Source organism: Lynx canadensis, chromosome D3 (genome assembly GCF_007474595.2).
Source record: "Lynx canadensis isolate LIC74 chromosome D3, mLynCan4.pri.v2, whole genome shotgun sequence".
In the NCBI taxonomy this organism is placed as follows: domain Eukaryota; kingdom Metazoa; phylum Chordata; class Mammalia; order Carnivora; family Felidae; genus Lynx; species Lynx canadensis.
Genome location: NC_044314.2, coordinates 65897619 through 65920379, shown reverse-complemented (window position 1 = coordinate 65920379; position 22761 = coordinate 65897619). Strand labels below are relative to the sequence as shown.

Genomic DNA, 22761 nt, shown 5'->3' with positions numbered 1-22761 from the left:
TGGACAGAAGCAGATGCTTCCCCAGTGCCTGCTCAGGCTACACTCTGTCCATGTGCTCCGTCTGTCCACTCCAGCCTTCCATCATCCCCCATCACTGTGTGATCCAGAAGTGCATAGCTACTTCATACTGGCTTCCCCGCCAGATCACTAAGCACTAATGTTACCAATATCCTTCCACATACCAGCCACTGGGTTTTTGTTTTGTTTTGTTTTGTTTTGCTTATAGATCCTAGACTTGGAGCTGAAGAAGCCAGCAACCTGGAAACCCCAACAGGCACAGAGAAAAAAAATCCTCAACAAAAGCCAAAGGATCCTGAAGAGCAGCCTTGAAAGACAAAAAACTTTTAGACAATAATTGGTCTAATCCAGCCACCACGACCAAAAACTGTGGCCCCACCCCTATCCACTTGGCAAAGACGAAGTAGAAGCCTAGACTCCCACCCTGGTGAATACCTCCCACCTGTAACACTTCCACCTTTCACTTGTAACATCTCCCAACATGCTCACTGGGGTGGTATCAGAGGAGGCCAAGTAGTGAGCCTAGACCTTTCTTGCCCAGTGGTAACAAGGAGCCACTCCTCTTGGTGGTTAATGGAGGTTAAGTGGAGAATCTTTACTTCTATCTCCACCTGGCTATAAAGAGACATGCTGCCCACCTGCTCCTTTGCCAGAATGATGTCAGAGAAAGCAGGTAACACAGAAGGCTTAATTAAGATCCAGAGTCTCAAAACATAATATAAAAATGTCCAGGTTTCATTTGAAAAGCACTCATCACACCAAGAGCCAGGAAAATCTCAAATTGAACACCAAAACAGGAAATCCATAAATGATAATGCAATGACAAAGATGTGAGAATTATCTGACAAAAATTTTTAAAGCAGCCATCACAAAAATGCTTCAATGAGTAATTAAAAACACAGTTGAAACAAAAGAAAAAAATAGGAAGCTTTAGTAAATAAGTAGAAAAATGAAGAAGAACCAAAATGAAATTTAAAACTGAAAATTACAATAACTGAAATAGAAATTCAGTAGAGGGGCTCAAGAGCAAAATGGAGGAACAGAGGAAAGAACCAGCAGATACGATGATAGAAAATATCCAGTCTGACTAATAGAGGGGTAAATGGACTGGAAAAACAAACAAACAAACAAACAAACAAACAGTAACATGTGAACCTACAACAAAAGACCTAACTTTCCTGTCATTGGTGCCCTGGAAGGAGAGGGAAAAAAAAAGGGTGAAAACACCCTGGAATAAATAATGCCTGAAAACAAAGAAATATAGCTCAAAATCTGGCAAGAGATATAAACCTACAGATTCAAGAAGCTGACTGAATCCCAATAGGTTAAACCCAAAGAAATCCACACCAAGACACATCGTAATTAAACTTCTGAATATTAGAGCCCCCATTTTTTTTTTAAATCTCAAAAAAAGCAAGAGAAAAATGACATCTTATGTATAGGATAAAACAGTATGAATGCCAGCAGACTTCTCACTAGAAACCACAGGGGCCAGAAGTAGCATAACATTTTCAAGCACTGACCAAAAACAGCTGTTAACCCCAAATCCCATACCCTGTGAAAATATCTTTCAGGAATGAAGGGAAAAGTCAAGAAATTCTCAGGAAAAGGAATACTAAGAGAATTTACTGCCAGCAGAGTGCCTCTAAAAAAAGTTAAAGGACTTTCTGTAAATAGAAAATGACAAAAGAAAAAACCTTGGAACATCAGGATGGAAGGAAGAACGGGTAAATACAATAGGCTTTCCTTATCCTCTTGAGTTTTAGAATAGAATCATGTTTGATTGTTGAAGCAAAATTTATACCATTGTATGAGGTGGATCTAAATGTACACAGAGAATATAAATAAGAAACTCACATAAACAGAGAAGAGTAAGGGAAGTAAAGGAAGGTAACGTTTCCATATTTATAGCCTGTTGCCTCTAAATCTCTGAGTGTACACTCTTATTAATAAAAATATTTCTGGGGCGCCTGGGTGGCTCAGTCGGTTGAGCGCCGACTTCGGCTCAGGTCACGATCTCGCGGTCCGTGAGTTCGAGCGCCGCATCGGGCCCCTGTGCTGACAGCTCAGAGCCCGGAGCCTGTTTCAGATTCTGTGTCTCCCTCTCGCTGACCCTACCCCGTTCATGCTGTGTCTCTCTCTGTCTCAAAAATAAATAAATAAACGTTAAAAAAAAAAAAAAAGTTTTTTTAAAAAAAAAAATTTCTGAGAATATATCTTGAATCCACGTATATTTACAAATCATGAAGATTTAATTACCGTTGAGGTAGTCTCAGAGGGCTAACTTACCAAAATCAAATATGTAGCCCTAAACTTGGATTACAGAAAACACAAGGATAGAGGAGCAAGTAAAAGTATTCCACAAACAAGTGATAAATACTAGACAACTGGATTGGCCTCCAATGTCATTCAAAACAAAACAGAAAAAAAAAAAAAAAGAAAAAACAAAAAGAGTGGGGTCCTGGTCTAGGTGAAAAGACAATTAAGAGGGGTGTCTGGCTGGCTCAGTCAGAGAAGCGTGTGACTCTTGATCTCAGGGTCATAAGTTCCAGCCCCATGTTGGGTGTAGATACCACTTTATTAAAAAAAAAAAAAAAAAAAAAAAAAAAAAAAAAAAAAAAAAAAAAAAAAGAGAGAAATAGCTAAACGCAAATGTGCCAGCCCTGGTTGGATGACACTTCAGAAACAAAAGCAGCTGCAAAATCTATTCTGGGGAACAAGTGAAATTTGAATATGGGTTGAATATTAGAGGACACCGTTAATTGCTTACATACAATAATGGTATTGCATTTATAGAGGAGAATGATCTTAGAAGATGCGTTTTTTTGTTTTTTAACATTTATTTATTTTTGAGAGACAGAGCATGAGCAGGGGAGGGGCAGAGAGAGAGAGGGAGACACAGAATCCGAAGCAGGCTCCAAGCTGTCAGCACAGAGCCAGATGCAGGGCTCGAACTAACAAACCGCGAGTTCATGACCTGAGCGGAAGTCAGACGCTTAACCGACTGAGCCACCCAGGTGCCCTGAAGATGCGTTTTAAAGTCTATTTATTTAGGGGCATCTGGGTGGCTCAGTCAGTTAAACATCCAACTCTTGATTTCAGCTAAGCTCATGATCTCACAGTTTGTGGAATCGAGCCCCTCATTGGGTTCTTTGCTGACAGTGTGCAGCCTGCTTTGGATTCTCTTTCTCCCTCTTTTTCTGCCCCTCCCCTGCTCGCATACATGCATGCTCGCTCTCTCTCTCTCTAAAAATAAATAAATAAACACTTTAAAAAGTAGATAAAGCTTATTTATTTTGAGAGAGAGAATGCATGTGCCTGGGGGCGGTGGGGGACAGAGAGAGAAGGAAAGAGACAGAATTCCAAGCAGACTCCACATTGTCAGCACAGAGCCCAATGAGGGCTTGAACCAACAACCTGCAAGATCATGACTTGAGCTGAAATCAAAAGTCAGATGTTTAAATGACCAAGCAACTTAGGTCCCCCTGCAACTTATTCTCAAATGATTAAGCAAAAGAAAAAAATACACATATATATACATATATATATATAAAAGAAGGCAAATGTGGCAAAATGTGACAAATGTGCAAAATTGCTGAATCTATATGAAAGGTATATGGGCATTCATTGTACCATCCTTTCAACTGTTGTATACATCAAAAATTTTTTTAAAATAAAAAGTCGGTGGGAAATTATGCATGTTACACATGCATAATTATGCATGTGAATATCATAGAAAGCATTCACAAACTCAGATTCTAAATGGATGCATTAAACATGTCAATGGAGGCTCTGACATGTTCTGACATCTCATCAAGACCAACGACATTCTCTTTACTGACAAACCCTCCCGTCAGTTCTAGCTTGCCTGTTCTTCCCTCAGAGCCCTCGTGTCTGGGGACACTGCACTGGATGTACCTTCTAGGGATATTCTTGGTTCTTTCCTTCCTCATTCAGGTCAAGTGTCCATAGCCACCTTCATAAAAGCAGCCCATTCCCTGTCCAGCCCCTTACCTTGCTTTATTTTTCCTGATATGACACAGCTCTCCACCTGAAACCATCCTTGACCTGTGCTCATTCCTGATGCCTCCCCCACTGGAAAAGAAGCTTTGTGAAGACAGGAATTTGTTCTCTCCCAGAGACACCAGGGCCTTACTGACACCTGGCACAGAGTAGGTGCTGAAATATATTAGTCAGGATGGAGAATTCTAAGACTCTTATCTGCAGAACGTGAATGTTTCCAAAGAAAATCCCCCAGATACTGATATTTGGAGCCTGATGAAAAGCAGTTCGTTAATAGTTAAAAGAATGCTACAACAAAAAGGAGCTTTAGATAACAAAAAAAGAGCTGTTAGAAATCAAAGATTAGAAGATAAAGACCAGATGTTGGCCAGAGAGTGGAACAGATAAAGAGCTAGACAAGATGAAAGAGAATCTAAGAATGTATCTGAGGTCTCTGATCAGACTACCCAAAACTCTAGAGAAAGGATGGCTCAAAGGCAGGGAAGGTAAGGAGAAAACACTCCCAGGACACACCCCTCAGATGGACAGAGTGTACTGAATGTCCCCAAAATGGCTCAAAAGAGCTCTGCTAAAGCACCTTATTGGGAAATGTCAGGCCAAGGATGAAACATTCCAGAGGCAAATTTCAGCATGGACACCCAGGACTGGGAATCAGAGGGCATCAGCTTCTTCCACAACACTGAACACTAGAATAAAACATGGCCCTATTAGAGGAACAACCACCTCCCACCTTTAATTTTCCATGTAGCAGAAGCCACCAGTGTTGGGCAGGCCACTTCTGTTGGCCAGGCCCCAGATCGGGTAAGCATCTCAGACCCAAGACTCACGAGGCTCAAACAACTCTAATCTTTGCACACAAGATGCTTCCCCTGGAATCACCACTGGAGACTGAGCCTGGCTGAGGGCCATAGATCCATGTCGTTCCTTCATGATGACTGCAGAGAATCCGGAGGGGAGTGGGGAAGGGAGAGGATGTTTATGCTATTTATCGTTTCTCTGTATTGCTGCCTTTTTTTTTTAATGTTTATTTACTTTGAGGGAGAGAGAGAGAGAGAGAGAGAGAGAGAGAGTGAGAGAGAGAGAGCATGAGCGAGCATATGAGCAGGGGAAGGGTAGAGAGAGGGAGAGAGAATCCCAAGCAGGCTCTGTACTGTCAGCGCAGAGCCCAACACGGGGCTTGAACCCACAAATTGCAACCCCACGACCTGAGCTGAAATCAAGAGTTGGATGTTTAACTGACTGAGCCACCCAGGTGCCACTTTCTGTATTGCTCAGCAAAGAGCTGAGCTATCCTAAGTTTCATTTCATCTGATGAAATTCTACTGTACAGACAAGGATGCCAAAGCTCAGAGAAGTTCGGTAGCCCGCCTGAAGCCATGCAGCCAGGGGATAGCAGAGTCCAGGGTCAATACCGGTGCCTGCTGAATCCCAGCCACCCCTGGACCCCGAAGGCTCCAGCCTGAGCTCTGACCTCTGGGAACGACGTTACTCAAGACTGTGGTGAGGCCAAAACCCACCTCTTCTAACCGTGTGCGCTTCACAGAAGGCTCTGACCCATTGTCACTTTCATTTCCTGAATGCTCTTCACCTTCTTCTTCATCCCTGAAGATATCATCATAGGCAGGAACTTCGAGATCATCATCTTGTTTAATGAGTAGTTTGATCTAAGATTAAAACAAAAAGCAATCAAGGCTCTCTTCCCTCATTGACAGAAAACTCTCCATTACATGTTTTCTCTTACAGAATCTTATTTCCCAATGAGCTGACTCATTAAGGTTTCTGTACAAAGAGCCACTTGAGAATTTCAGACTTCTCAAACATTTTCTTGCTTTCATTTCCTCTCAGAGGCATTGGAGTTGCACCACGCGATATGCAAAAATTCCAAAAATTAAAAAACTACCCAGTCATGTAAGTCTGGGGAAAAGACTCCCTCTCATGCCACACTCCAAGCAAACAAAATGAACACCCCACAACTTGGACTCTGAGAGAAGACAGGGAGGTGTGCGACCCCTAAGGGAGTAAAACTGCTGTCTCTAAAAGCAGTTCCAGGCTGACTTCACTTAGAGTGGTCCTTCACATGAGAACATCAGGGCCAACACTTTGATAACATGGGTGGGATCAACTCAGAGAATGGTTAGGTGGCTGTCCTGTGCCAGGCTCCATGTTTGCTGCTGGGGGTTCAAAGAGGAAGCACAGCATGGCCATGTTAGGCTAACAGTGGTCTCTTACACTATTGTCTTGTTGGTCCTCACACTACCCTTTGGATGGGCAGGGCAGGCCCTAGCCCCACTTGTAGGGCTAACGCCTCTAGATCCCCTAGTATTCAATGACACCAGGCTGGGCCTCAGCTCCCAGGGCAGGCTCAGTGCAGGGTTCTGGTCCCTACACTTTCTAGGTTAAGTGAATTCCAAAATGCATTCTGAGCGCCTCCAAGACTTACTTAGGTGCTATGTTTCTCACCACAGATAAGCAAGACCAGATTCTTGCCCTCAGGCTGGTCTAACTCTTGTAGGAGAGGTGGATACATGCCTTGCTTAGAACATCAGGTGCGATGTTGCCCATGGCATAAAAGGTACAGACAAAGGATAGAACTTGGGGAAGACATGGGCCCCAAAGGCTTAGTTACCTGGGTGTCATTATAGACATTCACGACATTAACTGGCCTGTGGGTGTCACACACAAAAAATATGGCATCTTCATCAGGCTGAAGGATATCCAATAGGTCTACATTAGCTCCACAGTTTATGAGAATAAAATAATGGAACTGAAAAAAAGAGAGAGACATTGGGAAGTAAGTGCCTTGAGTAGATCCTTTACCTTCAGCATATTAGGTCTCTGAGTCCTTCTGCTGAGACATATCAAGCCCCTGACACCAGTGAGGCCCTGATGGCAAGGGGCTTTACACAGCTGGCCTGTGTGAAGTGCTTTAATATACTACATATGCCATTTCATTTCCATGATGACACCTTGAGATAGGCCCCATGGGCAGCCCTGTGGCTGTCTCTGCTTCACCAAGGAGCACATGGAGGTTCAGCATGACTCAGTCTCATGCACAGGGTCAAGAAGTTGATGAGGAGCAGAACAAGACTTCAAATGCATAAATGGGCCTCTGCAGGGGTACCTGGGTGGCTCAGTCAGTTAAGCATTTGACTTCTATGTCTCTCTCTCTGCCCCTCCCCGACTCACGCTTTCTCTCTCTCTCAAAAATAGACATTAAAAAATAATAATAATATGGGGCATCTAGGTGACTTCGGCTCAGGTCATGACCTCACTGTTGGTGAGTTTGAGCCCCGTGTCAGGCTCTGTGCTGACAGCTCAGAGCCTGGAGCCTACTTCGGATTCTGTGTCTCCCTCTCTCTGCCCTCCCCTGCTCATGCTCTGTCTCTCTGAAAAACAAATAAGCATTAAAAAAATTTTTTTAATAAGTAAATAAATGGGCCTTTGAAGATCTCAGTCACTCTACTGTGCTGCCTCTCTGTACTGACAGTGTCGTACAGGTTTAAATTTGTAACAAGTCTCGGGCACCCCATGCTTAATAAGCATCTAAATATCATTTTAAGTCTTACTATATCCTATCTCTATAGAGAACCTTTTGCTTATAAATATCAGGTTGGTACAGGTAGCTCCTTCCGTGATGACAGGAACTCCAGGCAAGGATTATCTCTGGACAGTCCTAAATGTTGCCACAGACTCCAGAGACCCTCTTCCCTACTCCAGTCCCATCCAGTGGGATCTAAAATGTCCCATCTCTCAGCACAACCGCATGCAGAGGTGGTAAGAGTCCTGGCCTCTACTGTTTAAATTGCAAAGGGAGAAGATATGTTCCTGGATTACCAGTTGGAACTGGGATACTTTCCCTTGGAAAGATAATGTAAAATAGCCACCTTATCTAACATAATTTTAACTAGGCCATATCAAAATCAAACTGCTAAACTCTAAGCACCTTACAATGAAATGTCTGCAACACAAATTCAAAGTTAGACGGTGTCCACATTCACTATCTTTTTTGGTTATCAATTCTGTCTCTACGACTTGAGAGTAAGTCACTCTGCATATATCTCATTTTTTCCTTCCATATTGGCTAATGTAGTTGATACTTAAACATACAAGCAACCTATTGAGGACCTAGAAAGAATGCTAGTGTTAAATTGCAACTGAATAAAAAAAAAAGACTAATAACTCTAAAATGCTTCTATCATACCTGTTCTTTATGCTCAAGAAATGCAGTTTCAAGTTCTTGCCACCCAGAAACCGGAACCAGCGTATACTGCACGTGATCACACTGGAACAGAGCCTGAGAGAGATCATTTCCAAAAGTTATCATATTTAGGACATCTGCAATTTATTTTGAAATGCACTTAAAAAAAAAATAAGGTTGAGAAACGAATGACCTGTGATAAGTTTAGTAAAATGTTAATGGAAGAAACTAGGTGATAGAAATATGAGTGCTGACCATATCATTCTGTGAACTTTAATGAATTTTTGAAAATCACCAAAGGAAAACATCGAGGGTGGGGGAGGCTTATTTTATTTCTAGGTCTTCGGAGAAGTAGTTCCTGACCCAACAGCCTGATCAAAGGTCATGTAAAAATTGCACCATATTCAAAACCGAACCAATGATCTTCCCTAATAGAGAAAAGAATCCTGTATTTCCTATATTGCTTATGACACCACTGTGCCCTCAGTTGTCACAGACTCCTCTGAAACCCCACATTTGAGAAGCCACTCCAGGTCTAACGGTCTCTCCAATGCAACCATTTTTCAGCCAGGTTATTGCAAAAATACTAACTGCCTTTTGCCGCATCCTTCTCTAACCCACCCAATACTCTTGCCAGAGAGGCGACCTCTAAAAGTCCCTCTCCCCAGATTTCAGTTGCTCCAGCACCTTACCCTAGCCTGCACTCTCTCCTGGCGGGTGGGGAGAAGAGCGGTTCCCTATGCGCGCCTCACCTCCTGCGCCGACTCCCAGCCCATCCTGCACTCCCAAACTCTTCCCGGGGCCCCGCCTGCTCCCTCACCCTTTGGCCCTGGCCCTTCCCTCCCAAAGTACGCAAGGCTCACCTGAAGAATCTTGCAAGCGCACAGAGCGTCCACGTCCGAGGCCACAAAGAGAAGGACCCTCTGTCAGGAAAAGAGAGGGCCAGTTGAACGCAGAGAACAGAACGCGGGCCCCTCGTGCCCTCCCAGGGCCGCTCCCCCGGATCCCCCCCCCCCCCACAAGGCCACGAGATGTAAGAAAAAGGGTCACCTGGTTTTGAACCACCTCGTAGAACTCCTTGCGGAAATCGGACACAAACATGGCCACGGCGGCCGGACACCCAGAGCTAGCGCTGAGGCTCCAAGAGCTCCGGCGGCGGTCAAGACTCCCGCCAAACAGGGACTCTTCCGATTAGCCCAGAAGCCAACCAATACCTACTTAGTTCTCAGCTTTTCCCTCTTCCCGATTGGGCCATATTGGAGGCGGGCCTAGCGCTCCGCCAACCGGGCTGGAAATGTTAGGCCCGCTCCTAAAGGAGCGTCATCCACAAGCAAGACGCAAACAATGTTGCCCACTTCAGTTCTGACTACCTTTTACCCACAAATCCGACGTTTGGTGGACATCTTTAGTTTGGGAAGAGAAGCCTATTGCCTCCCACTGGGCCCTCCAGGAAAAGGAAATCACGCCATAAATTCAATTCACTTACACATTGAACGAAGTCGTCAGTTTACGATTTCGGTAAACTCTCGGCATAGTTCGAAGGCAAATGTGTAGCTTACTTCCGCCAGCTTCCTCGATGGCTGACGCAAAGGCTGGAAGGTCTACGTGCATTCTGGGTAGTGTAGTAGATAAGGAGAATGGGCCCCACTAAATTGGTCTAGAGGGGAGTACTATAAAAATGTAATTTTAAAAAATTACACAAATTACCCTAGAGTGAACAAAAAATTATGAAATAGTATTTTAGTAAATATCCCAGTGAAATTTTAGGCCCTAGAGCCATTGCCTGGCCTTTTCTCTTTTGTAGCCGACCGCTGTCCTCCGTACCTACCCCCGGGTCCCGGGTCCTGCACTTCCGGTGAGCCTCCCAGGGCGTCGGAGCGGAAGCGGCGGCGGCGGCTTCGGCGGCTGTGAGCTGAGAGGGTCGGCGGGCTCCCATCCTAACGTTCTCTGGGTGAAGCGGCATCTGCCAGGCAGAGGTGTCCACCATGGTGAGTGTGGCCTGTCAGGGTCTGGGAGCTGGGGCTGGGGCCTGGAGCCAGGGGCCGAGGCCGGGCCCGGCGGGGCGGACAGAAACGGCCACGGAGATGCCGAGTCACCCCCGCCGGGCGAGTGCCGGACCCTTGACCACGATCGGCCTCAGCTTATCTCCGGTAGTCCTGGGCATGGTTCGAATTTCCTCTCAGTTGGACTTGAACTCCTTCAGGGTGAAAACTCTTCTACGTTTGTGTCCACTCACGGGTCTCATAAGTGCTATACAGGTGACAGGTTTCCATTCCACCAAATTAATTGAAAGGTTGGGCGTGAGCAGCAGAGTCAGCCCCCCCTAGGGAGAAAGCTTGGGAACCATTCCGGTGGTCCGGAACACTCAGCCCTTGAGCCAGTTCCTCAAGCGCAGTACCTCTTGGTCTTGGCTGGGTTGTAATGATGCCTTCGGCTATTTAAGTGATTCAGTGGATAACAACAGTAGTAGCTAATTGTTGCTGGCGCTTTTTCTCTTACACTTCTTTCAACGCCCACAGTCCCTTATTACACCTTATCCCATTTAATCCCTACTATGCCCTTGGAGACAAGGACGATTAGTATGATTTTAACCATGAAAAAAAACAGGGTTTAAAGAAGTAGGTAGTTTACTGGTAGTCAAAGAAGCGGGTAGTGGAAATTTGAGGCCAAGTCTGTCTGGATGCAATGCTGAGTCTCATTACCGTTGTACAGCATTGCCTCAGTGTCATTTGCTTATTTTAACAAAAATAATGACTACTAGGTTTTGTCCCAAGTATTTCACTGTTGAATCATGTTTCCATTCTCAAGTTCATCCTCATCCAGTTAAAGACCCTGAATACCTGATAGGTCTAGGCAGTATACTAGACATTGGGATTATGAAGGAAAGTAGGACTTGGGGTAGGGAGCAGCAGAGAGGGGCAGAAGGTCAGGTTCATGGGTGGATTGAAGGCAGATTGTTAAGGGTGTTAAATACTTCGTGGGGATTTTCTGACTTAATGAGGAACAAAAGCAAAGAGAAAAAATGCCTTGGATGGGGTGGTGTAGTGAAAGCCTCAGGGAAGCCCCACTCCACTGCTCTACCTTCACATTTGCTATGCTTCTGGCCAAGACTTTGTTGAACAGAGTTCTGCTTAAAGGAAGGAGAGACAAAGGTTTGAAAACTACTGTGCTAAAGCCCCAGGGATTGAAGAGCCATTTGAGATTTTAAGCAGTAACTTGCTGTGTTTGCATTTTAAGAAGACTGCAGATTCATCTTGCTAATTTTGATTTTGGAATTGCTAGTAAACTACCTAATCAGGCTTTGTCTCTACTTGATGTATATTTGGAATCAAGTCAAGAAATATTTGTCTATTGTGAAATATTTTTTAAAACTTGTAAAAACCACATAAATTTACCATCTTAACTGTTTTAAAGCATAGATTCTGTAGTGTTAAGTATATTCGCATTGTCGTGTATTAGATCTCCAGAAGTTTTTCATCTTGCAAAACTGAAACTCTACCTATTAAACAACAATTCCCCCCATTTCCCCTCACTTACCCCCTGGCAACCAACATTTTAATTCTTGTCTCTATGAATTTGATGGCTCTAGAGACCTCCTATAAGTGAAATCATATAACATTTGTCTTTTTGTGACTGGCTTATTTCTCTTGAGCATAAAGTCCTCAAGGTTCATCCACGTTGTAGTATGTGATAAAGTTTTCTCCCTTTTAAAGGCTGAATAATATTCTATTATATGGGTGTACTACATTTTGTTTATCCATTCATCTGTTGATGGACACTTGGATTGTTTCTATCCCTTAGCTATTATGAATAATGTCGCTATGAGCATGTGAACATCATACAAATATCTTTTCAAGACTCTGCCTTCAATTCTTTTGGGTTTATGCCCTATAGTGCAATTTTATATTTGGTTGGGGGGACGTCATGGCAATTGCAATACTTTGAGAAGACTCCAAATTGCTGTGTAAAATGTTTTCTAAGCCTCACCATAGTCCACAAGTTAAGAGCTGGGATATTAACTTTGGTGGCACAATATCTTGGCTCTACTTATTAGCAGGAGGGACTACCATGGCATAACACCATGAGAGCACATTGGAGGGGCATCAGTCCAAACCCTGGGCAAAGCAGGGAAGGTTCCTGGAACCAGGAAAGGATGGTCATGGAAGCCAGGGGAAAGGGACGGGGTGCAAATGCTAGGTGCCTGCTCTTCCTGTTGTCTGGAATGCCATTCCCTGTTTTTTACCTGGCTCCCTCCTGGCACTCAAGTCTTTGCAGAGTCCCTTCCTGACCACCCATTTAAAATAGCATTCTCAGGAGCTCTTTCCCTTACCCCGTCTTGTCCTTAGAGCATTTATCAGTATCAGACGTGGAAACATTTTCTCTTACTTGATTCCCTTGTCTTGAATGTCAGCTCCTCCAGGGGCAGATGTTGTACCTGTTTTGTTAGTGAGCAAACATCATTAGAGTGTTTTGCTAGTGCTTAGCTCAGAGCCTGGCAGATAGTGGGCACTCAATAGATGTTTTGGCGGAGGCATCTAGGTGGCTCAGTCGGTTCAGCTTCTGACTTCGGTTCAGGTCATGCATGATCTCACGGTTTGTGAGTTCGAGCCCACATTGGGTGAGCTCAAGCCCCGCTCCAGGATCTGCACTCTCTCCCTCTCTCTCTCTGTACCTTGGGGGATTCTGTCTGTCTGTCTGTCTGTCTCTCTCTCTCTCTCTCTCGCTCTCTACCCCTTGCTTACTCAGGCACTCAGATAGATAGATTTCTTTAAATTAACAAGAAGAGGGCAAGTGTTTCTGTTGGAGAAACCAGGTGTGGCCGGTATAGGAGATTGTAAGGGCTGTCAGTAGCCAGTCCCTGAGGTGTATGTGAGATCTGGCCTGGATCCTTGGGGAGCGGAGGCATGGGAGACTGAAAGAAGTTAATGACAGGCTTGACGTGGCCAATCATATATTTTAGTAAGATTTAGTAAGAAAGCAGTAGACTCTAGATTGGAGGGATGATACTGGGCATGGCAGAATGTGTAGAAACAGATTTGAGATTCACTGTGCCACCGGGAAGTGCTTCAGGCAGACTGCTCTGGTCCATCAGGATTGCCGTGCATCTTGCCCTTTATACACGTGCAGCAGCATCAACTACCCTGACCTGTTTGGGCTTTTGACGTGAAGAGATGTACCTTTGTTCTGTTCTAACTCCAGTATCTCTTTCCTTCCTTGTAGTTCTCCTTCAACATGTTTGACCACCCGATTCCCCGGGTCTTCCAGAACCGCTTCTCCACGCAGTACCGCTGCTTCTCCGTGTCCATGCTCGCAGGGCCTAATGACAGGTCAGATGTGGAGAAAGGAGGGAAGAGTATGTGCTCGTTTTTATTTTGAATAGTAACCTTTCCTGCCCTCAGCCTACAGTGCTTGCAGTCTTCAGGAGCCCTTGTTTTGCATGTGTAACCGGAAGCTAGTTACAGTGAGAGTCTTGCTTGCCCCAGACTTCCTAAGGGGGGCCTGGGGTGGGAGGGAGAGTTCTAATAATGATTAGATTTATGGCTAATAGCTATCTGGTTCCCGCAATAAATTACAGCAAGTAAAATTCCTTATCAAAGATCATTATGAAATTCTGGCTACTTTACAAGTATCGTGTAGTACGTTTTAAAGATATGACAGCAACTAAATTTTGGCTTTGTGCTGCCTTTTTAATTTTTACTTTCTTAATGTTTCTTAAATGTTCTTTCCACAGTAATTATGCCGCCCTCAGCCCTCGATCAACTCAGTAAGTATTTTCTCCATGACCTGGGGACTGAGGTCATTTAAGTATGGACATCAGAAACTTGGGCATATGTTCTTCAGTATGTCCAGACGTAGGCAACCTTCATTGTGTCTGGATGGGAAGTGTCCCTGGAGGTTGCATACTGGGCTGGACTGCTGGGCCCACGGATGCCTGGTGAGGTGATGGCCAATGGCGGCCAGCTGTCCAGTTGGGGGCCAGTGAGTACTCAGCTCTAGATTTCTCCCCTATGAAGGAGGCTCTCTACTCTCCTGACACCGACCCCCCCACCTCCACACACACACACTTTATCCAGATCCCATCAGGACAAGGAAAGTTTGAACACAGTGCTTTTCACCCTGCAGAGGCAGCTGACTCTGTTGGCTGGGTTCACTAGGTTTTTCCCTAAAGGAGGCTGCCAGCTCCCAAGAGAATGCTGTACATAGGCTTTTCACCTCCTCCCCAAACATGTTTCTTTAGTTCCAGGCCCAAATTTCTAGCCCTGTCTGCCCCACTGCATCAACAGCGCATTATCTTCTGCCCCAGAACCTGCCCCTCTCATCAGGTTCTGTCTCTTATAGCAGGAGCCAGAAAGTCCCAAGGGTTGTGAGAGTGGCCACACTTCCTCTTTCCTCAGCCTCTCATCCCCTGAGAACAACCCATAGAGACACCTCATGCCCCTGACTACAGGCACAGTCACTGCTTTTTGAGATTCAGTGGTGTTTCTGGTGTGAATTCCTCCCATCCAAGGGAGGACAGTGGAGGTCACCAAAGCACAGGTCCACACTTGGTATCTGCTACATGTGGGACAGCACTGTAGAGAAGGGGTGCAGCCTGGCCTGGCTATAGACTAGTGACTTGGCCTCTGAACTTCAGTGTTCTCATCTTTAAACAGGGACACATGGCACCTGTCCATCAGAGCTGCTATGTGGCAGGAGTGCCTCCTCTAGATGGTGCCCTGTGGCGTGTGTATAAACAGCCCAAGCCCATGTGACACCAGTCAGAAAACAGGAGGTGGCCTTTAGCCAGCATCGCTTAACCAATGCCAGCAGTGGCAGTGGCCACACACAGTAGAGGCCTTGAATTCTGGCATTTGCTTAGCCAGTGGGTAGATAGAGCACCCTGGACTTCATAGCCCTCAGGCTGTCATCATAGAGGAGGGAACAAGGGCCCCCCAGAGAGTCTGCCCTTCTATTTGAGCTGACCCAGGATCTGAGTGCCAGGAGTGACCTTTGGTACAAGTGTCTAAGAAGTGACTTGGATTGGGACAGTAGAGTTTAGATCAGTGTTCAGATCTTTTAAGTCTTGGAAGAAATTTTGTCTAAATGAAATCTTACAGGGAGTCTTAATTTATAAAAGTGTCACTACTCAATTTGGAGGAGGTGAGGGAGTGCAGAGGGCTCAGAGCCTCAAGGCACTTCTCTAAATCAGGAAATGCACTTTGAAAACTACTAGACTGAGGAACACAGGGGTTTCCTCCAACGACAAGAATCTTGGATCCTTGGCTACAGCCTGATCTACTTCACCCTGACTGACCATGGTTCTGCTTCACAACTCCACAGCTGAGAGGTGCTGGGGACAGAGGGCCTGGCCTCTGGGCCCTTGGCCATTGTACTCCAGCATCCAAGGCACCCTTGGTGACTGGCGGGGGGTGGGGCGGGTGGGGGGGTACCCACACCCACTGCTGCCACTTCTGAAGGCTCTTCTCCCTCATCTGTGGCTTCCTGCCCAAGCTTCTTACTTGATCTGCATCACCAGAATCCTAGGCAGAGTCTGCCATACCTCCTGGTGCTGAATGGAACTTTTGTTGCCATGTTTAAACCGACAGGCCAAAGTGGGCTTTAGCGGTTAAGCCAGATCAACCTGGGCCAGTAGCCTGGGTTGAATCCCAGCATGGTCACTCCTGGGCTGTGTGATCCTGGGCTTCTTGCTGACTGGGCATGTTAGTTCCCCATAGATGAAAAGGGTAATGATTGTCCCTACCTCACTGTTCTGGGAAGAGTAAGCAAGAGCCTGGCACATGGCAAACAGTGTTGCTTGTCACTGCATCAGTCTGTTGCAGAGCCCTCCGCTAGGTCCCCGACTCTTGGGTTCTCCTGCTTCACATTGCCTGCACCTCCTACACTCCTGAGTCAGCCTGCCAGTGGTCCTGTTGCCTGCCTTTGGCCATCCATGGGGCTTCAATTTGGGACCACTAGAGTGAGGGGACGGACAGACTGTGTGGTGACCTTGCAGAGAGCCACATTGCTGAATGCTTCCACCCTGCATAGTGTCTGGCCCATCCCTTCTCCTCCTGACCACATTCACACCCTGTCCTGGTGCCCCAGCCTCACCCAATTGCCAGCCATTCCCAAACTGGCTGGGTTTCATGCCTTTGTTCAGGCTGCTTCCTCTCTGGCATTGCCCCCCTGGCTGGCCTGCCCATGACTCTCACAGAGCACTGCAACATCTAGGTGTACGTGTTTATTTCTTTTCCACCCTTCTTTTTTTTTTTTTTTTAATATGTGAAATTTATTGTCAAACTGGTTTCCATACAACACCCAGTGCTCATCCCAAAAGATGCCCTCTTTAATACCCATCACCTAACCTCCCCTCCCTCCCACCCCCCATCAACCCTCAGTTTATTCTCAGTTTTTTCTTTTTTTAATTTTTTTTTTTTAACGTTTTATTTATTTTTGAGACAGAGAGAGACAGAGCATGAACAGGGGAGGGGCAGAGAGAGAGGGAGACACAGAATCGGAAGCAGGCTCCAGGCTCTGAGCCATCAGCCCAGAGCCCGACGCGGGGCTCGAAGTCACGGACCGCGAGATCGTGACCTGAGCTGAAGTCCGACGCTTAACTGACTGAGCCACCCAGGCGCCCCTGTTCTCAGTTTTTAAGAGTCTCTTATGCTTTGGCTCTCTCCCACTCTAACCTCTGTTTTTTTTTTTCCCTTTCCCTCCCCCATGGGTTTCTGTTAAGTTTCTCAGGATCCACATAAGAGTGAAAACATATAGTATCTGTCTTTCTCTGTATGATGCTTCTCTGTATGGCTTATTTCACTTAGCTTCCAGTTCCATCCACATTGCTACAAAGGGCCATATTTCATTCTTTCTCATTGCCACGTAGTACTCCATTGTGTATATAAACCACAATTTGTTTATCCATTCATCAGTTGATGGACATTTAGGCTCTTTTCCACCCTTCTAACTAGAAACCCTTGCAGGCATGGATTTTGTCCAGCACATGGGTGGCAATGAAATTATTTATAAATAAATGAGTTAACGTATCACTTTTTAAAATTGGGGTTTCAGAAAACTTCAAGTGTGAGCCGGTACTGTGTACCTGGGTCACCAAACATTCCTGAGCTCTGGGCCAAGTGATATGTCAGGGGAGCATGGGGTCTACTGGGTGGGTAGGCACCCAGGGGCCTAAGCACCTTGTGGGTTTGAGTGCCTGCTCTGGGGAGCACCCAGGGAGGCTGATTTTCAGAGGAGCGCATTCAGAGAATAGAACTCCCTCACCGAAGCTCTGCCTCAGCCTCTCTCTCCTCTTCAGGCCGACTCAACATTACCTACCCCATGCTGTTCAAACTGACCAACAAGAACTCAGACCGCATGACGCACTGTGGTGTGCTGGAGTTTGTGGCCGACGAGGGCATCTGCTACCTCCCACACTGGGTGAGTGGGACTGTGCCAGTCTCTGAGAGTCTGAGAGTCTCAAGTTGGGGCTTTGAAGTAGGGAGGCCCCCAGCACGTGGGAGAGCCTCGCCCCTGGAACAATGACATGGCTAATAGAGAAGGGTTTCGGAACAAGGTTCTGCATGCTGGGGGGTGACCTTTCTTTGACAGTAGACCAACTGGTAGCCTAGAAACCACAGCCACCTGTTTACCTGCCATTTCCTAGGCAAGGCTTTTGCGAAAATAATGAAGCAGGAGTATTTTTGAAGTGGTCTGTGTACAGAATTTTAGGTTTCTATTTTGATTTATTTTTTTAATGTTCATTTATTTATTTTAAGAGCACAAGCGGAGGAGGAACGGGGGGGGGGGGAGAGACAGAGAGAGAGAGAGAGAGAGAGAGAGAGAGAGAATCCCAAGCAGATTCTGCACTGTCAGCACAAAACCCAATGCAAGGCTGGAACTCAAAAACCATGCATGATCTGAGCTGAGATCGAGAGTTGGATGTTTAACTGACTGAGCCACTAGGGCACCCCTGGAATTTTAGGTTTTTATACATTTGCTCCCCAAGTCTAATTTCTCCCCCAGTTTTGTCACATCATCGTGTGTGTGTTTAGATATTTGTCTGTAACTGAGTCTTTCCAAAGTGTATCACTTCCTTGCCATAAAAACAAAGTCTCTTTTTTGCACTCAAACTTTCTCTTGAGCCTGGGTCCTTCCTTAATGGTAGGCCCGGCCAGCCTCTTCCCCACGGGAGCCCTGCACTCCCATCACACCTGCTTCCTGGTCCCTCCTGTGTTGTTTCCCAGCCTCTGTCCCAAAGGAGCTCTTACTCACGCCTCAAAGCCCAGACTCAATTTGCTTCCTTGCTCAGTTGCCCTTCCCAACACTTGCTACTTGGTACCTTATTGTCCTGTAGGTCTGCAGGTGCCCCTCCTGGGCTGGACGACTTGTCCCACTCATCGGATAGAGTGATGTGGGTGGCTGAAGTGTTGCACACTGACAACTTCTCAGGGCCACTCTGGATCCTCAGAGCTGCTCTGGGACCCATGTGTAGAGGTAAAAGAGGAGGTGGTAACACTGGGGTACACCGTACCTCCAAAGTTCTCTCTCCAACCCACAGACTTGGTGGCCCCTTGTCCAATCTCCCAGGATGCTTTGGACCAGAAAACTAATTGGATCCTTTTTGCCAAGAAATATCATATTCCCTGGGAAGCTTCTTTAGGTAGCATAGACCTGCCTCTTCCTGGGCTGGCCTTCCAGCTCTTGGCCAGAGCAGATGATTGCCTAGGGGTTTCTAGTTGCTGCTGCAGAGCTGGCCTAAGGATCTTTTGACCCTCAGCGGTACGTGAGCAGGTGCTTTCTGTTAGGTGCTCTGTCCCACCCAGAGCTCCCAGGCCTCTTCAGGACAAGTCAGCCTGGAGCAGATGCTGGCCTTTCTTCTAGCACCTGAGGCCTCATCTGCTGGCCTAGATCGAGATCTCCGCCCAGGACCACTGGGAGTGCGTGGAAGCCTGCTGCCTTGTGCCTGTCCTACTATGTGTCCTACATTTGTTGGAGCGACCACACCAGCCTGAAGAGTGTCCTTCAATGAGAGTGTGTCAGGACCTCTACAGGCCCACAGGGCCCTGCTCACCCTCTAGCTTCACTCATGACCTCTGCCCTCCTTGGCCCTGGCCTACCTTCCTCTTACCTGTATCTTGTCCTTGGACTGTTAGAGTTACCTCCTAACCGCCTCTGTGAGCCACAGTGCTGGTCCGTCAGTGCCGCCTGGGTGAAGCGTTCTTGAAGGGATGTGATGCCTGGGACTGGCTCCAGGGCAGCCCAGTGTGGGATGCGGTCAGGGAGTGGGGTGTTGAATGAGGAGCCGAGGTTAGCTGTGATCTGTTGAACCCAGGGATGGGTGTGTAGAGGCTCACTCATATGGTTCTCACTGCGCTTTTTTTTTTAAGGTTTTTTTTTGTTTTTTGGGGTTTTTTTTGGTTTGGTTTTGGTTTTTGGCTTTTTTTTTTTTTAAGCTACACCCAACATGGGGCTCAAACTAAACCTCAGGATCAAAAGTTGCATGCCTTACTGACTGAGCCAGCCAGGTGCCCCTGGTTCTCTCTGAGCCTGGGTGGCTCAGTCGGTTGAATGTCTAACTTCGGCTCAGGTCATGATCTCGTGGTCTGTGAGTTCAAGCCTGGCATTGGGCTCTGTGCTGACAGCTCAGAGCCTGGAGTCTGTTTCAGATTCTGTGTCTCCCTCTCTCTCTTTGCCCCTCTCTTGCTCATGCTCTGTCTCTCTTGCTCTCAAAAATAAGTAAAACATAAAAAAAAATTGTTTTTTAAATAAATAAAATTAAAAAAAAAAAAAGAAAGTTTAAAATAAAAAAAGCAAAAAACCACTCCCAAGACATGCAGGGTTCCTCATTCCTGGCCCACCCTCCTTGTCTCAGACCCTTGAGTGTCAGCCTTATGGTCTCTTGACTTCCTGCACACCAGGTACTCACAAGCCTTTGTTCGTATCTTTCTGCCTTGTTCGTCACCCAGCACCCACCACACAGGGTGGTTTCATAGAAGTATGAAGTTATCTTGTCAGTTTTATGTGACCCCCTGTAGCAGACACCTCTGGGGACTTGTCACCACCCTGCACCTGCCTCAGCTATATGGCCATTCCATGTGAGGTAAGCCCACCTGGTGCCATCATTATCCTACTCCCGTTGCAGCCGTGTTTGCTCCAAGGCCTTGTAAGTTGTGTGTGAGACAACTCAAAGGTATGGAGGGGTGAGCTTCCCTGGGGAAACACTGTCCCTAGGAGACCTGGAGCTAGTGGCCTTTCCTTCTAGGGGACCATCTTTTCTTAGAGGCTGACAGAGACACATTGCTGGCTGCAGGCACCTCGGTAGTACCCCAAGGCCTCCTTCCTTTCACGCCTTTGACTCACTTGCTGGTTGGCTTTACCTTCTTTCCTAACATCAAATCGCAATTAAATTACCTGTCCCCAAGTCCTCATCTCAGGCTCCTCTTCCAGGGACCCAAGGAAGAGCCATCAGAATGCCAGACTTTGGCCTGCTGAGTGTGTGGTTAGATGATGCTCATGCTGACCACTTGATTTCCAGGAGCCTCATGTAGCTTTCTTCTTCTTTTAGATGATGCAGAATTTGCTGTTGGAAGAAGGGGGCTTGGTCCAGGTGGAGAGTGTCAACCTTCAAGTAGCCACGTACTCCAAATTCCAGCCTCAGAGCCCTGACTTCCTGGACATCACCAACCCCAAAGCAGTGTATCCTTTTGAGATAAGGGTTCTTCTGGACAAGGGAGGGGTGTGCTGGCAATCTGTAAAAAGCGAGCTCTTTGTTGAGCATGCGCCTACTTTGGGGACCACACATTTGTTTCTGATTGGAGTTGTGGTTTGAGAATAATCGTGTTTAGCCAGCATGTCCACTCTGGCCTGGACCTGGGCTTGGGCCTGGACAAGCACACGCGGCACTCTTTGGGCCTCTTCTGGACACTCTCCAGACACTTCCTTGAGAGCGAAGTGGAACCCTTCCTCCAGGTAGACTGGGGCACCTGGCACAAAGCTCAGTGTATTTGGTGGAAGGAGGCTGGCTGGTTTGCCTCCAAGGCCCAAACCCTCACGGGCCCCTCGTGCCCCACCTCAACCATGAATGCTACTCAGCCTCACCTTTTACCCAGGGTTAATGCTTTTCACTCCAAACCATTGGGGAGCAGTGACACAGTACATTTTTCTGTAAGCAAGAGAAAAGAAAAGGTTTTAGGTTTTAGTGGTTTTTGATAATGTTCTCTGAATGTGAGCCAGACATGGGTGTTGATAATTTAAGAAACAACTGGTGTGGGCAAGGAGCATGCTGTGTGTGGTCTGTGGTCTAGACCTCTAGATTGGAGGCCTTGGCTTGCTTGTTGAGATCTTGTTATAGGGCAACCACTCCACTATCTATTTTTAAAAGGCTCGATAAAACACAGTTGAACAATACAGACAGGTAGGTAGTTTAAAAAAAAAACAAAACTGCTTCTACCCTCCCTACTTGCACACTGTCCCCAACCCCAACCCAGGAGCAAGCTGATGTTGGCTACATCCTGGACGTGTGGGCTGTGAGTCTCCTGCTGACTATGTCTGGACCAGTGTATTGAGTTCCCTATGACTTGGTCCTGGACATGGTGTGGGCTTGGGGAGCTGTGCTCACCACACTCATTGTTGGAGGCTTCCCGTTTTACAGGCAGGGTGACATACTGTGACATGTCTGCTCACCTGATGCCTCAGAGCACTGCCTTGGAGGTGCTTGTCTGGTGATCAGTGCCCAGGAGGGTCTGCCTCAGTGACCATGCCCCCTTTTGATCTTCTCTGGATTTTCATGTGTGTTGCGGTGCAGACTTTCCAGATTGTTTTCAGAGGCTGTTTCTATCTGCATGGTTAACTTGTTAGTTCATGGAGAAAGAGTGTCAGTTTCGTCAGCGGAGAGGCAGTCTGGTGCTCCTGAGTCTGGCTGACAGGCAGGATAAAGGCACTCTTAGTAAAGGCAGACTCAGCACAGAGCCAAGAAGGTTGGGCACGTAGAGCTGTGATGCAGAAACCAAGTGGGCTGGCTCTGACAGCTGGGCTGGAGCTAAGGGAAGGGCACCCCAACAGCATGGCATTTTATGCAAGGGAGCGAAGACAGTGTACACAGAATGCCCTTTCACAAAGCTGTTATCATCTTGAAAGGCTATCTGACCAAGAGAAGGGATCCTGGACAGGCTGAGTCTTCTCCCCTCAAGTCAGACTCTTGAGAGCCTTGCCTGGTATGCCATGTCACAGTGCTAGGTTCTGGAGGAGTGTCGTATGTTTGCCCATTCTATTTAAAGTAATTCTCTGAGTTGACAAGGATGATATGGTTAAAGTATTCCGTGTGATTAGGCATAACTCCCTTGCCTGGGCATTTGGGTTATTCAGTTTTAGAGAAATTATTATTATTTGCAATTATAAAAAGGGTTTACAGGTTACCTTTCCCTCTTTAATTTTTATTTTTTTAGTTTTTATTTTAGAACATACTGCCCTAAAGTTTGGTTACCACCCAAAAGATAGAAGAACAAGTGTCAGAACATCTTTGATTTTTGATGAACTTTTGAGGG

General features: G+C 46.4%; 2 protein-coding genes across 2 annotated transcripts in view; one reads left to right on the top strand and one right to left on the bottom strand.

The window, feature by feature from the left end:
• CDC45 (cell division cycle 45) overlaps positions 1–9594 on the bottom strand; it is a 33352-nt gene extending 23758 nt beyond the window's left edge. The window contains exons 1-5 of the mRNA XM_030292413.1: positions 9290–9594; positions 9103–9162; positions 8243–8335; positions 6668–6805; positions 5559–5705 (exon numbers count right to left, since the gene is read on the bottom strand). Coding sequence (XP_030148273.1) covers positions 5559–5705; positions 6668–6805; positions 8243–8335; positions 9103–9162; positions 9290–9340 — 489 coding nt within the window. The 5' untranslated portion in view covers positions 9341–9594. The remainder of the gene's footprint in view (positions 1–5558; positions 5706–6667; positions 6806–8242; positions 8336–9102; positions 9163–9289) is intronic.
• Positions 9595–10102: 508 nt separating this feature from the next.
• The window catches only part of UFD1 (ubiquitin recognition factor in ER associated degradation 1), a 26131-nt gene continuing 13472 nt past the window's right edge, over positions 10103–22761 (top strand). Inside the window, exons 1-5 of the mRNA XM_030292414.2 lie at positions 10103–10227; positions 13460–13592; positions 13971–14003; positions 17535–17656; positions 20784–20914. Coding sequence (XP_030148274.1) covers positions 10225–10227; positions 13460–13592; positions 13971–14003; positions 17535–17656; positions 20784–20914 — 422 coding nt within the window. The 5' untranslated portion in view covers positions 10103–10224. The remainder of the gene's footprint in view (positions 10228–13459; positions 13593–13970; positions 14004–17534; positions 17657–20783; positions 20915–22761) is intronic.